Genomic DNA, 16,211 nt, shown 5'->3' on the forward strand with positions numbered 1-16,211 from the left:
ACTCTGGTACCCAGTTACCCAGTAGACCCGTTACTCTGGTACCCAGTAGACCAGTTACTCTGGTACCCAGTAGACCAGTTACCCAGTAAACCAGTTACTCTGGTACCCAGTAGACCAGTTACTCTGGTACCCAGTAGACCAGTTACTCTGGTACCCAGTAGACCAGTTACTCTGGTACCCAGTAGACCAGTTACTCTGGTACCCAGTAGACCAGTTACCCAGTAGACCTGTTACCCAGTAGACCTGTTACCCTGTTACCCAGTAGACCAGTTACCCAGTAGACCAAATCAAAATCAAATCAAATTTATTTATATAGCCTTTCGTACATCAGCTGATATCTCAAAGTGCTGTACAGAAACCCAGCCTAAAACCCCAAACAGCAAGCAATGCAGGTGTAGAAGCACGGTGGCTAGGAAAAACTAGAGAGGAACCAGGCTATGTGGGGTGGCCAGTCCTCTTCTGGCTGTGCCGGGTGGAGACTATAACAGAACATCGCCAAGATTTTCAAACTTTCATAGATGACCAGCAGGGTCAAATCATAATCATCACAGTAGTTGTAGAGGATGCAACAGGACAGCACCTCAAGAGTAAATATGAACAGTTTAGGGTTCCATAGCCACAGGCAGAACAGTTGAAACTGGAACAGCAGCAAGGCCAGGTGAACTGGGGACAGCAAGGAGTCATCATGCCAGGTAGTCCTGATGCATGGTCCTAGGGCTCAGGTCCTCAGAGAGAGAGAGAATTGGAGAGAGCATACTTAAATTCACACAGGACACCGGATAAGACAGAAGAAGTACTCCAGATATAACAAACTGACCCTAGCCCCCCGACACATAAACTACTGCAGCATAAATACTGGAGGCTGAGACAGGAGGGACAGGAGACACTGTGGCCCCATCTGATGAGACCCCCGGACAGGGCCAAACAGGAAGGATATAACCCCACCCACTTTGCCAAAGCTCTATACAATATTGTGCTGCTGAGGTATAATAAACAGATCTAGATATATATATATATATATATATATTGATAGTACAGGGAACATAAGGTTGAATATATTATTATAGATCTACTGTCTCTATTATATAATGACAGACCAGCCAGATCTACTGTCTTTATTATATTACAACAGACCAGCTGTATCTACTGTCTCCATTTCACTTTGGCCATTGTGGTGGGCCTGCCCTCCCCTCAACAGCCTCAAATAGGCTATTTCATGTGGGTTGGGGTCGGGCAACAGACACATTTCATCACTTTTCATTACAGTTCATTACATAATTTCATCACATTACATTTTTATATATTGCTTCTAAAATAAAAATAAATCACATATTTTATATAATTAATTATTATTTTTTCTGTTTTTTGTTGTTGTTGAATTTTACCTCTTTTTCTCCCCAATTTCGTGGTATCCAATTGTTTAGTAGCTACTACCATGTCTCATCGCTACAACTCCCGTACGGGCTCGGGAGAGACTAAGGTTGAAAGTCATGCGTCCTCCGATACACAACCCAACCAAGCCGCACTGCTTCTTAACACAGCGCGCATCCAACCCGGAAGCCAGCCGCACCAATGTGTCGGAGGAAACACCGTGCACCTGGCAACCTTGGTTAGCGCGCACTGCGCCCGGCCCGCCACAGGAGTCGCTGGTGTGCGATGAGACAAGGATATCCCTACCGCCCAAGCCCTCCCTAACCCGGACGACGCTGGGCCAATTGTGCGTCACCCCACGGACCTCCCGGTCGCAGCCGGTTACGACAGAGCCTGGGCGCGAACCCAGAGTCTCTGGTAGCACAGCTGGCGCCACCCGCTGCGCCACCCGCTGCGCCACCCGCTGCGCCACCCGCTGCGCCACCTGGGAGCTATATTATTAATTTCAAACAAGGGCATTAGCATGAGTAGAACTTACCAGTCCAAAACGGTGACATTGTTCCTCTTCTGCAGGCACCGTTACAGATTATACACAGTGGATACAGCAGTGTCCTCTCAAAAAATATTTCTCCACTTGGGAATCACTGAATCGTCCTACAACAATCTCTGTCTCACTTTTCCAATCAATTTCTTCTAAAATTGTGTGTACATCTGTTTTTCTAGACTCAGATTTAGCTTTCCCTGACTTAGTCGCCATACTGATTGATATATAAACAGCTGAATCTGCACGTTTACCAAAACAATGCTGTGCTCAACATGCATTGCTCCTTCCGGTATGAAACTTCATTGGCGAATGAACCTCTTTACGCCGGAGTTTACTACGTGGGTTGGTCTTCAAACACATAAACATTACATATTGTCGTTTACCTCAGCTCATTGGCTATCTACCCAGCTAGATTTCAAGAAGTTCAGTTGTGATTGGGTTAAAATACAGTCAATCAACGAAACAGCGGGCAAATCATTGGTGCACAATGATGTCATTACTTGTTGTCTTCAAATCGGTTTCTTTCAGTCAATACGTCCCGCGAAATGACCCATCAGGTTTGGTTGTGTTACAAACAAACCAGTTGATTGCAATGAAACCAAACATGACTGGAAAAGTCACGTTCTGGGTGTATTTACCTCGAGTGTGTCGTCGAAAATGGAATGAGACACAAGCAGTTCACGAAATTTGTGGAGTGGTTGAAAAATGAGTTTTAATGACTCCATACTAAGTGTATGTAAACTTCTGACTTCAACTGTATCTACATTACAATACACTGCTCTACCACAACATACACCGTTAAGATAAGTGGTGTATGTGTGTAAAGTCCATTGTTGCAACCCCTATTTACTAGCCTGTTCAAACTCTCTTTCTTATTGTCTGAGATTGGAAAGCTCCCGCGGTCATTCCCCTCTTCAATGTTGGAGACACTCTCGACCCATACTGCTACAGACCTATATCTATCCTACCCTGCCTTTCTAAAATCTTAGAAAGCCAAGTTAAAAAAAACAGATCACCAACCATTTCGAATCCCACCGTACCTTCTCCACTATGCAATCTGGTTTCCGAACTGGTCATGGGTGCACATCAGCCACGCTCAAGGTCCTAAACAATATCATAACCGCCATCGATAAAAGACAGTACTGTGCAGCCGTCTTCATCAACCTGGCCAAGGCTTTCGACTCTGTCAATCACCGTATTCTTATCGGCGTACACAATATCCTTTCTCAAATGACTGCCTCGCCAGGTTCCACAACTTCTTATCAAATAGAGTTCAGTGTGTCAAATCAGACGGCCTGTTGTCCGGACCTCTGGCAGTCTCTATGGAGGTGCCACAGGGTTCAATTCTCAGGCTGACTATTTTCTCTGTATACATCAATGATGTCGCTCTTGCCGCTGGTAATTCTCTGATCCACCTCTACGTAGACGACACCATTCTGTATACCTCTGGCCCTTCTTTGGACACTGTGTTAACTAACCTCCAAACGAGCTTCAATGCCATAAAACTCTCCTTCCGTGGCCTCCAACTACTCTTAAACGCTAGTAAAACTAAATGCATGCTCTTCAACCGACTGCTGCCCTTACCCGCCCGCCCCACTAGCAATGCTCAATTGTAATTATTTTCACCTCTATGGCCTATTTATTGCTTTATCCCCCTACTCTTCTACATTTGCACACTCTGTACATAGATCTTTCTATTGTGTTATTGACTGTGTTTGTTTGTTTAACTCTTGTGTCGCGCTGCTTTGTTTTATCTTGGCCAGGTCACAGTTGTAAATGAGAACTTGTTCTCAACTGGCCTACCTGGTTAAATAAAGGTGAAGTAAAAAAATATATTGCTTACACCTATCAAAGATTTGGCATTCAGACCGTGCCCATTGCCTAAACAACTGGTGATACCCATTGCCTAAGCAACTGGTGATACCCATTGCCTAAGCAGCTGGTGATGCCCATTGCCTAAAGAACTGGTGATACCCATTGTCTAAACAACTGGTGATACCCATTGCCTAAGCAGCTGGTGATACCCATTGCCTAAACAACTGGTGATACCCATTGCCTAAACAACTGGTGATGCCCATTGCCTAAACAACTGGTGATACCCATTGCCTAAACAACTGGTGATGCCCATTGCCTAAACAACTGGTGATACCCATTGCCTAAACAACTGGTGATACCCATTGCCTAAGCAGCTGGTGATGCCCATTGCTTAAGCAGCTGGTGATGCCCATTGCCTAAACAACTGGTGATGCCCATTGCCTAAACAACTGGTGATACCCATTGCCTAAACAACTGGTGATACCCATTGCCTAAGCAGCTGGTGATGCCCATTGCTTAAGCAGCTGGTGATGCCCATTGCCTAAACAACTGGTGATGCCCATTGCCTAAACAACTGGTGATGCCCATTGCCTAAACAGCTGGTGATACCCATTGCCTAAACAACTGGTGATACCCATTGCCTAAGCAGCCGGGGATGCCCATTGCCCAAGCAGCCGGGGATGCCCATTGCCCAAGCAGCCGGGGATGCCCATTGCCCAAGCAGCCGGGGATGCCCATTGCCCAAGCAGCCGGGGATGCCCATTGCCCAAGCAGCCGGGGATGCCCATTGCCCAAGCAGCCGGGGATGCCCATTGCCCAAGCAGCCGGGGATGCCCATTGCCCAAGCAGCCGGGGATGCCCATTGCCCAAGCAGCCGGGGATGCCCATTGCCGAACCATTGGCTGTTCACTAAGGACATGCCCTTTCTCCTCTTTCAGGTTAAGGAAGAATTTGAAGTCGTTGATTATTGTCCACCCCTCCTGGTTTATCCGCACCCTCCTGGCCCTCACCAAACCCTTTATAAGGTAGGTGGTCATGTGTTATAACTCTTCTTCATAACCGTCACCAAACACTTCCTAAGGTAGGTAATAACCTTTCATAAGGTACAGTAGGTGCCTCTGTGTTTTCATAATTAAGATGTTGGAAAATAAAGACCTATCAGATCATTCCTTAAATGTCTTCTGCTTTCCTTGTTTCAGCTCAAAGTTCAGCCAGAAGATCCAATTTGTGTTCAACTTGACAGACCTTTCTGAACTGGTTCCTATGGAATACGTCTCTATTCCAGACTGCATTAAAGCGTAAGTCTATGTAGTTTATCTCTGTAACAGACTGCATTAAAGAGTAGATCTATGTAGTATATCTCTATACCAGACTGCATTAAAGAGTAGGTCTATGTAGTATATCTCTATACCAGACTGCATTAAAGAGTAGGTCTATGTAGTATATCTCTATACCAGACTGCATTAAAGAGTAGGTCTATGTAGTATATCTCTATACCAGACTGCATTAAAGAGTAGGTGTATGTAGTATATCTCTATACCAGACTGCATTAAAGAGTAGGTGTATGTAGTATATCTCTGTAACAGACTGCATTAAACAATTTAAAGGCAATGCTACCAAATACTAATTGAGTGTATGTAAAATTCTGGCCCACTGGGAATGTGATGAAAGAAATAAAAGCTGAAATAAATCATTCTCTCTACAGTCGTGACCAAATGTTTTGAGAATGACACTAGTATTCATTTCCACAAAGTTTGCTGCTTCAGTGTCTTTAGATATTTTTGTCAGATGTTACTATGGAATACTGAAGTATAATTACAAGCATTTCATAAGTGTCAAAGGCTTTTATTGACAATTACATTAAGTTGATGCAAAGAGTCAATATTTGCAGTGTTGACCCCTCTTTTTCAAGACCTGACTGATGGCAGCCTATTCTTGCATAGTCATTGCTTGGAGTTTGTCAGCATTTGTGGGGTTTGTTTGTCCATCTGCCTCTTGAGGAATGACCACAAGTTCTCAATGGGATTAAGGTCTGGGTAGTTTCCTGGCCATGCACCCAAAATATCAATGTTTTATTCCCAGAGCCACTTATTTATCACTTTTGCCTTATGGCAAGGTGCTCCATCATGCTGGAAAAGGCATTGTTCGTCACCAAACAGTTCCTGGATGGTTGGGAGAAGTTGCTCTCGGAGGATGTGTTGGTAACCATTCTTTATTCATGGCTGTGTTCTTAGGCAAAATTGGTTTGGTTCTAGTACTCAGTGTTCTACTTAGTATAGTGGAGGTCGGTTAGGGGTAGTAGAACCCCATGAGGACTGGAACCAAACCCCTAACTGACCTCCACTTAGTTTAGTGGAGGTTGGTTAGGTTCCAGTCCTCATGGTGTTCTACTTAGTATAGTGGGGGTCAGTTAGGGGTTTGGTTCCAGTCCTCATGGTGTTTACTTCTTAGTATAGTGGAGGTCAGTTAGGGGTTAGGTTCCAGTCCTCATGGTGTTCTACTTAGTATAGTGGAGGCCAGTTAGGGGTTTGGTTCCAGTACTCAGGGTTCTTCTTAGTATAGTGGGGGTCAGTTAGGGGTTAGGTTCCAGTCATCATGGTGTTATACTTAGTATAGTGGAGGTCAGTTAGGGGTTTGGTTCCAGGTCTGACCGTGTTTACGTCTTAGTGTAGTGGAGGTTGGTTTGGTTCCAGTCCTCATGGTGTTCTACTTAGTATAGTGGAGGTCAGTTAGGGGTTTGGTTCCAGTCCTCATGGTGTTATACTTAGTATAGTGGGGGTCAGTTAGGGGTTTGGTTCCAGTCCTCATGGTGTTATACTTCTTAGTATAGTGGAGGTCAGTTAGGGGTTTGGTTCTAGTTCTCATGGTGTTTACTTCTTAGTATAGTGGAGGTTGGTTAGGTTCCAGTCCTCATGGTGTTCTACTTCTTAGTATAGTGTAGGCCAGTTAGGGGTTTGGTTCCAGTCCTCATGGTGTTCTACTTCTTAGTATAGTGGAGGTCAGTTAGGGGTTTGGTTCCAGTCCTCATGGTGTTTACATCTTAGTATCGTGGAGGTTGGTTAGGTTCCAGTCCTCATGGTATACTTAGTATAGTGGAGGCCAGTTAGGGGTTTGGTTCCAGTCCCAGAGCTTTGACGATTATTCTCTTTCCACAGGCTCGACCAGGAGAAACCCGTCAGAGTGGAGATGGCAGCCATGCCAGAGACAGAGTAAGACCTGGGCGGCTTGCTAGCTCTGCTCCGTCTGCCCTGCACAGCTCTAGACCAATGACGAATGTTCAGAACCACAGCTGATCAGCCTTTACTGTTGATAATGTGTGTTGCAACTGGAGAGACTTAGAGAGCTAGCCCAGGTGCAGGAGAAGATAAATACCTTTCTGAGACCATTCTCCCTGTTACTTTGTTACAACCCTCTAACTCTCCTTTTGTCATTGTTACGACCCTCTCTCTCCCTCTCATTGTTGCAACCCTCTCTCTCCCTCTCTCATTGTTGCAACCCTCTCTCTCCCTCTCTCATTGTTGCAACCCTCTCTCCCCCTCTCTCATTGTTGCAACCCTCTCTCCCCCTCTCTCATTGTTGCAACCCTCTCTCCCTCTCTCATTGTTGCAACCCTCTCTCTCCCACTCTCATTGTTGCAACCCACTCTCTCTCTGCTCAATCTCTCCACCGTGCTCTGTAACCTTTTATGTATCAAGCCAAACATAGAAATGTTGATGTCATAGTTACTTTTTGTATCTGCAATGTATTTAAGGCAATCTGTTACTGAGGGTTGATGCTTGTTCTTCATTACATTTAAATATATATTTATATTCAACAGGTGAGAAAGGACAAAGATTAATATATATTTTTATGTTATTTTTTTTTTATCCTTATTTTAGGTCACATGACCCCACAGAGTGATGTTAAATAGAGCAGGTTTCACAGCACCAGGAAACGCTTTACTCTGCAGGTTTTGCATGACCTGGAAACGGTTTACTGCTAATGTCTTTGAAAGAATCCTACATGAAAAGGTTAGTCATCTGTCTGTCTGTAGCGACAGCAAGGTATACGTTGTGAAAACAGAGAACCTAAAGAGATATTGGTTGATGCTGGAATGTGATACCAGTCTTACTGTCAATCAGGATGTTGGTTTTTGTCAAGTGTTTTTGGAGGGGACGTTCTTGTACATTATTTCTCTAAAGTAAAAATCCAAATCCAAATGTGTCTTTATTCATTAGGAATAATTTTTCAAGTACAACAGAAATACACACATACTTACCACAGTAGTTGGCATACATGATACACTATACAAACAATACATTACATGGTAAGACTGGGTTTAGTTTCATGTTTGACTCAAATTAGTTACAATCACGTCTTAGGTATTCTACAGTAAAAAATGGCATGGTTCCAACAAAAAAACTACTCTTAAATGAGGAGTCAAATGAAAAAGCTGCCTTAATACCTTGGTGTTACTTAAGATATTGTTTAACATTAGAGCGGCTTTAATTAAAACACTGAGAAGATGAGCTGCTTCTAAATGAGTAAGTTAGAACATTTCTGACTGTAAAGCCACTTTGCATAAAGGCGTGTGCTGAATGGCAGATTTCTGTTCAATCTATATATAAATATACTGAACAAAAAATATCAACTCAACATGTAAAGTGTTGGTTTCATGAGCTGAAGTACAAGATCCCAGACATTTTCCATACGCACAAAAATATTATTTCCCTCAAATTGTGTGCACAAATTTTTTACATCTGTTAGTGAGCCATTTCTCCTTTGCCAAGATAATCCATCCACCTGACAGGTACATCAAGAAGCTGATTTAACAGCATGATCATTACACAGGTGCACCTTGTGCTGGGGACAATAAATGGCCACCCTAAAATGTGCAGTTTTTCCACACAACACAATGCCACAAATGTCTCAAGTTTTGAGGGAGCGTGCAATTGGCATGCTGACTGCAGGAATGAGCTATTTCCAGAGTGAATGTTGAATGTTAATTTCTCTACCACAAGCTGCTTCCCAATGTCGTTTTAGAGAATGTGGAAGTACTTCCAACAGACCTCACAACCGCAGACCATGCCAGCCCAGGACCTCCACATCTGGCTTCTTCACCTACGGGAAACCGAGGACTAAAACTGAGGACTAAAAGTAACAAATAGTGAAAGAGCAGCAGTAAAATAACAATGTGGAGGCGATAGACGGGGCACCGGTTAGTCAAGGTAATTCATGTAATATGTAGGTAGAGTTATTAAAGTGACTATGCATAGATAACAGAGTAGCAGCAGTGTAAATGGGGGGGGGGTGCAAATAGTCTGGGTAGCCATTTGATTAGATGTTCAGCAGTCGTATGGCTTGGGGGTAGAAGCTGTTCAGCAGTCTAATGGCTTGGGGGTAGAAGCTGTTCAGCAGTCTAATGGCTTGGGGGTAGAAGCTGTTCAGCAGTCTAATGGCTTGGGGGTAGAAGCTGTTCAGCAGACTGATGGCTTGGGGGTAGAAGCTGTTCAGCCGTGGTATGGCTTGGGGGTAGAAGCTGTTCAGCAGTCTTATGGCTTGGGTGTAGAAGCTGTTGAGAAGCCTCTTGAACCTAGACTTGGTGCTCCGGTACCGCTTGCCGTGCGGTAGCACAGAGAACAGTCTGCCTAGGGTGGCTGGAGTCTTTGACCATTTTTATGGTCTTCCTCTGACACCACCTGGTATAGATGTCCTGGATGGCAGGAAGCTTGGCCCCAGTGATGTACTGGGCCGTACGCACTACCCTCTGTAGTGCCTTGCGGTCGGAGGCCGAGCAGTTGTCATAGCAGGTAGTGGTGCAGAGGAAGGCCCTATAAATCATGAGACTCCAGGCACACTAAACCTGTGTATATGATTTGTCGTTCCCTCGTACACCAAGTATGTATATATAATGTTATAAAACTTTATAGCCTGGCATTGTTGACTACATGTAAAACTGTAATAACGATGGTATAACTGTTACAGAATTGATGTGTTCAGTGAAACTAGTCATTGGACTAGATGCAGTACTAATTAAAGACTACAGGAGGGTGTATGTCTGGAATATTCATGGCAATCACAACGATACAGTGCAACCCCAGCATCTAAGAAAAACGACATTTTATTTACAACCCTCTTACATTAACATCAGAAATATACAGTATAATCAGAAATAAAACACGCTCTAGCCGTTTGAGAATAGAGTTAAAGGGGTAAAAACAGCTACACGATTGTATTTTCAACCTTTCATAGTTTTTGTAAGATATTCCCAGATTCCACTGTCCTTACTGATACACTGTACGTTGCTTTAAAGCGCAGGTATGACTCCAGACACCTGATCGCCACATCATCCACCTCAGGGTCAAACTTGTTAGCAATAAGGTGGTGTTGGTTTAGGAGCCACTGCAGGTCTCCAGCTCCATAGACACACACAGCTCTCCTGTAGGTCCCGGAGCAGTGGGGGTAGGGGGCTCCGCTCCTCACATCCCCAGCCAGGTAGCTCCACCTCACTACCCTGGCCATGGAGTTCATATCAGACTGCTGGAACTTACTGTTGGGGGGGTTGGAGCCTGGGACAGCGGGCATGCGCTGCAGAGTGGCCCACAGGTGTTCATCAGGACTATAGGTGTCCTTCTCCCACTCCAGCAGAACCCGGACCTCCTGACTCTTCATCACGTGATGGACGAAGGCTCTGGATACCACGAAGTAGGCATTGCCAGAGAACATGGGGGTGTTGATTGGTGGAGGGGTCTTCTTAACCTCTGTCCTGACTACTGTGTCCGTGACGTTGTGGTGGAACTGCCATCTGCCCTTCTTGTAGCCGTTGGTGACCTCTGACTCCATGCTGTTTTTCCCGTTCAGCAGTTTGAGGGCCTGAACCATCTCAGCGTTGGTCTTAATGGGGAAGTCTGTTCCACAGGTGTTGAGAAGGTACCTCCACTGGACAGGTGACTTTAGCAGGTCCTCCATACAGTTCAGGTCAGCCTGCACTCTGGACCAGGAGGCGTAGATCACGCTCTCTATCTTACTGGCCACAAACACATTGGGTAGGCAGGAAACAATAGCTCTCACTGCACTCCTGAAGTCCTCGGATGATTTCTGGTCGATGTGGACGCAGTAGACGTTCTGAGGAGTGTACAAAGCACGCAGAAGCCTCTCAAACATCTCAATCTTCTCGTGGATGACCATGGAGTAGGCGATGGGGAACTCCTTTTCCTCCTGGCTCAGAGTAACGGTGATGAACCCTCTGTCTGCAACGTACCTCTGACAGTCCTGAGTTACATTGTGGTAGAACTCCTCTGAAAGCAGCTGCTGCTTCTTCTTGGTCTTCAGCAGGAGGCTGAGCTGCTCCCTCTCCAGACCCTCCATGTCTCCTCGGATTATGGCTGAGCAGGCCTGCAGGTCGGCAGCGTAGTCCGAGGGGAGGAGGTCTGTAGCGGGGAGAGGACCCCTGTCTGAGGCCAGCGGACGTCTGAGAGCCATCCACAGGAGCAGAGAGACTGATCCACTCAATAGGATCAGAGACAAGTTCCTGAACACTCTCTGAGATCTGGACAAGGAAACTGCAGCCATTACTAGTCTGGTATTCTCTTTCTATGATGTCTTGTTAGTATTCTTTATCTGATATTAGTATCAATGGGAACCACAGCGAAGAAGACTACTGCTCAACTGAATGTGTCTCACCTCCACCCCAGCTCAAGTAAATGACACATCTCACACACCTCAGTTTAAAAGGAGAGGTGTGATCATTAACTTTAGTGGGCTTGGTCTATGGTCTATGTATACACCTGTTGGTAGAAATGTACTGTATCCACGGGGAGTGGCTCAACTTGTGGCACCTGTTTGTGGATAGTTTCCTCATCCACATCTTGACACGTTAGTAGCACATTGATACTGAAAGTGTAAAGTAGAGTGAATTACTTAATAATCATACAATGTGATTTTCTGGATTTTTGTTTTTGATTCCGTCTCTCACAGAAGTGTACCTATGATAAATATTACAGACCTCTACATGCTTTGTAAGTAGGAAAACCTGCAAAATCGGCAGTGTACCAAATACTTGTTCTCCCCACTGTATATAAACATGTAACGTATATAAACATGTAACGTATATAAACGTGTAACGTATATAAACGTGTAACGTATATAAACATGTAACGTATATAAACATGTAACGTATATAAACGTGAGAGAGTGGAGATTAAATAACAGGTTAAATAACAATGATCTACCGTGTCACAGTTGTCTGGTTTAATGAGTCACTAGATCAGCGGTCACCAAACTTTTCTAGGTCAAGATCACTTTCTGAGATAAAATGCAAGTCGAGATCTAAATCTCCAAATACAACTTAAAAAACATAAGCCTATGCAACATTACCCTATTAAAAACAGTACTGTAGCAATGAGGTTTGTGCAGTAAGCTATAGGCAAATACATTGTCACCTCGTATAGAATTGCCCTGTTCGGACTATTTAAAAAAAAAAATAATAATTATCTCTAGAAATGTGAGGTAGGCTTTATGACCACACCAGTAATAGATCTGTTTTTGTAGTACTGGTGAGGCACAGCTGAGTGAGCATACATTTATATAATTAGCTTTTTATTTTACTGGGCTGATGGTGCCTCATCTGATGGCCAGTCTCAGCGGAGGGAGAAAGCAGCAGACTGAGGGTCCGTCTCTCAACGTCCCTTCGCACTCCCTTTCCTCCACTGACACTGACCAAAAAGGGACACTGTCTTCCAGCTGATGGCAAAACTAGAGTCTCCTCATGCACAAATTCACCGTATTCATGTTCCTATGAGAGGAGGAATATTCCTTGATATTAAAAAAGACCCATGCCGCTAATAACAACAATGCAAGCCTATCGATGCATTTTCCTACTCATTCCCTACAGCTACAGTGCTGGTTGTAGCGCGAGTGGAAGTAGGAAGAAGACACATTTTAAGGCTTATAAAAGTGTTGACAGTAAGAAAAACATAAAACCAGCCGCTCTTGGCTGTATTCGTTGACAGTCTCTCTCTCTCTCTCTCTCTCTCTCTCTCTCTAAATGCTTTGGAGATCAACCAGTCCGTCAGGTTTGACAGGATGGTGAAGAATGCATTAGTGTCACGTTCTGACCTTTATTTCCTTTGTTTTGTATTTATTTAGTATGGTCAGGGCGTGAGTTGGGTGGGCAGTCTATGTTTGTTTTTCTATGTTTTGGGTATTTCTATGTTTCGGCCTAGTATGGTTCTCAATCAGAGGAAGGTGTCATTAGTTGTCTCTGATTGAGAATCATACTTAGGTAGCCTGGGTGTCACTGTGTGTTTGTGGGTGATTGTTCCTGTCTCTGTGTTTGCACCAGACAGGGCTGTTTAGGGTTTCACACGTTTCTTGTTTTGTTGTATCAGTTGTTCATGTGTAAGTTTACATATTAAAAGAACCATGGACACTTACCACGCCGCATATTGGTCCTCTGATCCTTCTCGCCTCTCCTCTTCGGAAGAGGAGGAGGAAATCCTTGACAATTAGATTGTTCCTTTTAACTTAATTCACATGGTTTGAAATGTCTGTAAATATGGGTAAATGATGTCTGTAAATATGGGTAAATGATGTCTGAACATATGGGTAAATGATGTCTGAACATATGGGTAAATGATGTCTGAACATATGGGTAAATGATGTCTGAACATATGGGTAAATGATGTCTGAACATATGGGTAAAGGATGTCTGAACATATGGGTAAAGGATGTCTGAACATATGGGTAAAGGATGTCTGAACATATGGGTAAATGATGTCTGATTATATGGGTAAATGATGTCTGAACATACGGGTAAATCAAATCAAATGTTATTTGTCACTTGCGCCGAATACAACAGATGTGGTAGACCTTACAGTGAAATGCTGAATACAACAGGTGTAGTAGACCTTACAGTGAAATCAAATCAAATTGATTTAAATAGCCCTTTGTACATCAGCTGATATCTCAAAGTGCTGTACAGAAACCCAGCCTAAAACCCCAAACAGCAAGCAATGCAGGTGTAAAAGCACGGTGGCTAGGAAAAACTCCCTAGAAAGGCCAAAACCTAGGAAGAAACCTAGAGTGGAACCAGGCTATGTGGGGTGGCCAGTCCTCTTCCGGCTGTGCCGGGTGGAGATTATAACAGAACATGGCCAAGATGTTCAAATGTTCATAAATGACTAGCATGGTCGTATAATAATAAGGCAGAACAGTTGAAACTGGAGCAGCAGCACGGTCAGATGGACTGGGGACAGCAAGGAGTCATCATGTCAGGTAGTCCTGGGGCATGGTCCTAGGGCTCAGGTCCTCCGAGAGAGAGAAAGAAAGAGAGAATTAGAGAGAGCATATGTGGGGAGGCCAGTCCTCTTCTGGCTGTGCCGGGTGGAGATTATAACAGAACATGGCCAAGATGTTCAAATGTTCATAAATGACCAGCATGGTCGTATAATAATAAGGCAGAACAGTTGAAACTGGAGCAGCAGCACGGCCAGGTGGACTGGGGACAGCAAGGAGTCATCATGTCAGGTAGTCCTGGGGCATGGTCCTAGGGCTCAGGTCCTCCGAGAGAGAGAAAGAAAGAGAGAAGGAGAGAATTAGAGAACGCACACTTCGATTCACACAGGACACCGAATAGGACAGGAGAAGTACTCCAGATATAACAAACTGACCCTAGCCCCCTGACACATAAACTACTGCAGCATAAATACTGGAGGCTGAGACAGGAGGGGTCAGGAGACACTGATGAGACACAAATGCTGAATACAACAGGTGTAGTAGACCTTACAGTGAAATGCTGAATACAACAGATGTGGTAGACCTTACAGTGAAATGCTGAATACAACAGGTGTAGTAGACCTTACAGTGAAATGCTGAATACAACAGGTGTAGTAGACCTTACAGTGAAATGCTGAATACAACAGATGTGGTAGACCTTACAGTGAAATGCTGAATACAACAGGTGTAGTAGACCTTACAGTGAAATGCTGAATACAACAGGTGTAGTAGACCTTACAGTGAAATGCTGAATACAACAGGTGTAGTAGACCTTACAGTGAAATGCTGAATACAACAGGTGTAGTAGACCTCACAGTGAAATGCTGAATACAACAGGTGTAGTAGACCTTACAGTGAAATGCTGAATACAACAGGTGTAGTAGACCTCACAGTGAAATGCTGAATACAACAGGTGTAGTAGACCTTACAGTGAAATGCTGAATACAACAGGTGTAGTAGACCTCACAGTGAAATGCTGAATACAACAGGTGTAGTAGACCTTACAGTGAAATGCTGAATACAACAGGTGTAGTAGACCTCACAGTGAAATGCTGAATACAACAGGTGTAGAAGACCTCACAGTGAAATGCTGAATACAACAGGTGTAGTAGACCTTACAGTGAAATGCTGAATACAACAGATGTAGTAGACCTTACAGTGAAATGCTGAATACAACAGATGTTACAGTGAACTGCTGAATACAACAGATGTGGTAGACCTTACAGTGAAATGCTGAATACAACAGATGTGGTAGACCTTACAGTGAAATGCTGAATACAACAGGTGTAGTAGACCTTACAGTGAAATGCTGAATACAACAGGTGTAGTAGACCTTACAGTGAACTGCTGAATACAACAGGTGTAGTAGACCTTACAGTGAAATGCTGAATACAACAGGTGTAGTAGACCTTACAGTGAACTGCTGAATACAACAGATGTGGTAGACCTTACAGTGAACTGCTGAATACAACAGGTGTAGTAGACCTCACAGTGTAATGCTGAATACAACAGGTGTAGTAGACCTTACAGTGAAATGCTGAATACAACAGGTGTAGTAGACCTTACAGTGAAATGCTGAATACAACAGGTGTAGTAGACCTTACAGTGGAATGTTGAATACAACAGGTGTAGTAGACCTCACAGTGAAATGCTGAATACAACAGGTGTAGTAGACCTCACAGTGAAATGCTGAATACAACAGGTGTAGTAGACCTCACAGTGAAATGCTGAATACAACAGGTGTAGTAGACCTCACAGTGAACTGCTGAATACAACAGGTGTAGTAGACCTCACAGTGAAATGCTGAATACAACAGGTGTAGTAGACCTCACAGTGAAATGCTGAATACAACAGGTGTAGTAGACCTCACAGTGAAATGCTGAATACAACAGGTGTAGTAGACCTTACAGTGAACTGCTGAATACAACAGGTGTAGTAGACCTTACAGTGAACTGCTGAATACAACAGATGTGGTAGACCTTACAGTGAACTGCTGAATACAACAGGTGTAGTAGACCTTACAGTGAACTGCTGAATACAACAGATGTGGTAGACCTTACAGTGAAATGCTGAATACAACAGATGTGGTAGACCTTACAGTGAACTGCTGAATACAACAGGTGTAGTAGACCTCACAGTGAACTGCTGAATACAACAGGTGTAGTAGACCTTACAGTGAAATGCTGAATACAACAGGTGTAGTAGACCTCACAGTGAAATGCTGAAT

The 16,211-nt window shown here is 44.0% G+C and overlaps 2 protein-coding genes across 2 annotated transcripts in view; one reads left to right on the forward strand and one right to left on the reverse strand.

Annotated features, from left to right (window-relative positions):
• Positions 1-7,929, forward strand: part of bnip2 (BCL2 interacting protein 2) — a 67,939-nt gene extending 60,010 nt beyond the window's left edge. The window contains exons 8-11 of the mRNA XM_031832865.1: positions 4,669-4,755; positions 4,930-5,028; positions 6,886-6,939; positions 7,609-7,929. Coding sequence (XP_031688725.1) covers positions 4,669-4,755; positions 4,930-5,028; positions 6,886-6,939; positions 7,609-7,630 — 262 coding nt within the window. The 3' untranslated portion in view covers positions 7,631-7,929. The remainder of the gene's footprint in view (positions 1-4,668; positions 4,756-4,929; positions 5,029-6,885; positions 6,940-7,608) is intronic.
• Positions 7,918-11,432, reverse strand: gcnt3 (glucosaminyl (N-acetyl) transferase 3, mucin type). The gene has a single exon (XM_020475294.2). It carries the CDS (start codon positions 11,279-11,281, stop codon positions 9,956-9,958), a length of 1,326 nt encoding a protein of 441 aa, XP_020330883.1. The 5' UTR covers positions 11,282-11,432; the 3' UTR covers positions 7,918-9,955.
• Positions 11,433-16,211: the final 4,779 nt, after the last annotated feature.

This window comes from Oncorhynchus kisutch, linkage group LG10, assembly GCF_002021735.2.
Source record: "Oncorhynchus kisutch isolate 150728-3 linkage group LG10, Okis_V2, whole genome shotgun sequence".
NCBI lineage: Eukaryota > Metazoa > Chordata > Actinopteri > Salmoniformes > Salmonidae > Oncorhynchus > Oncorhynchus kisutch.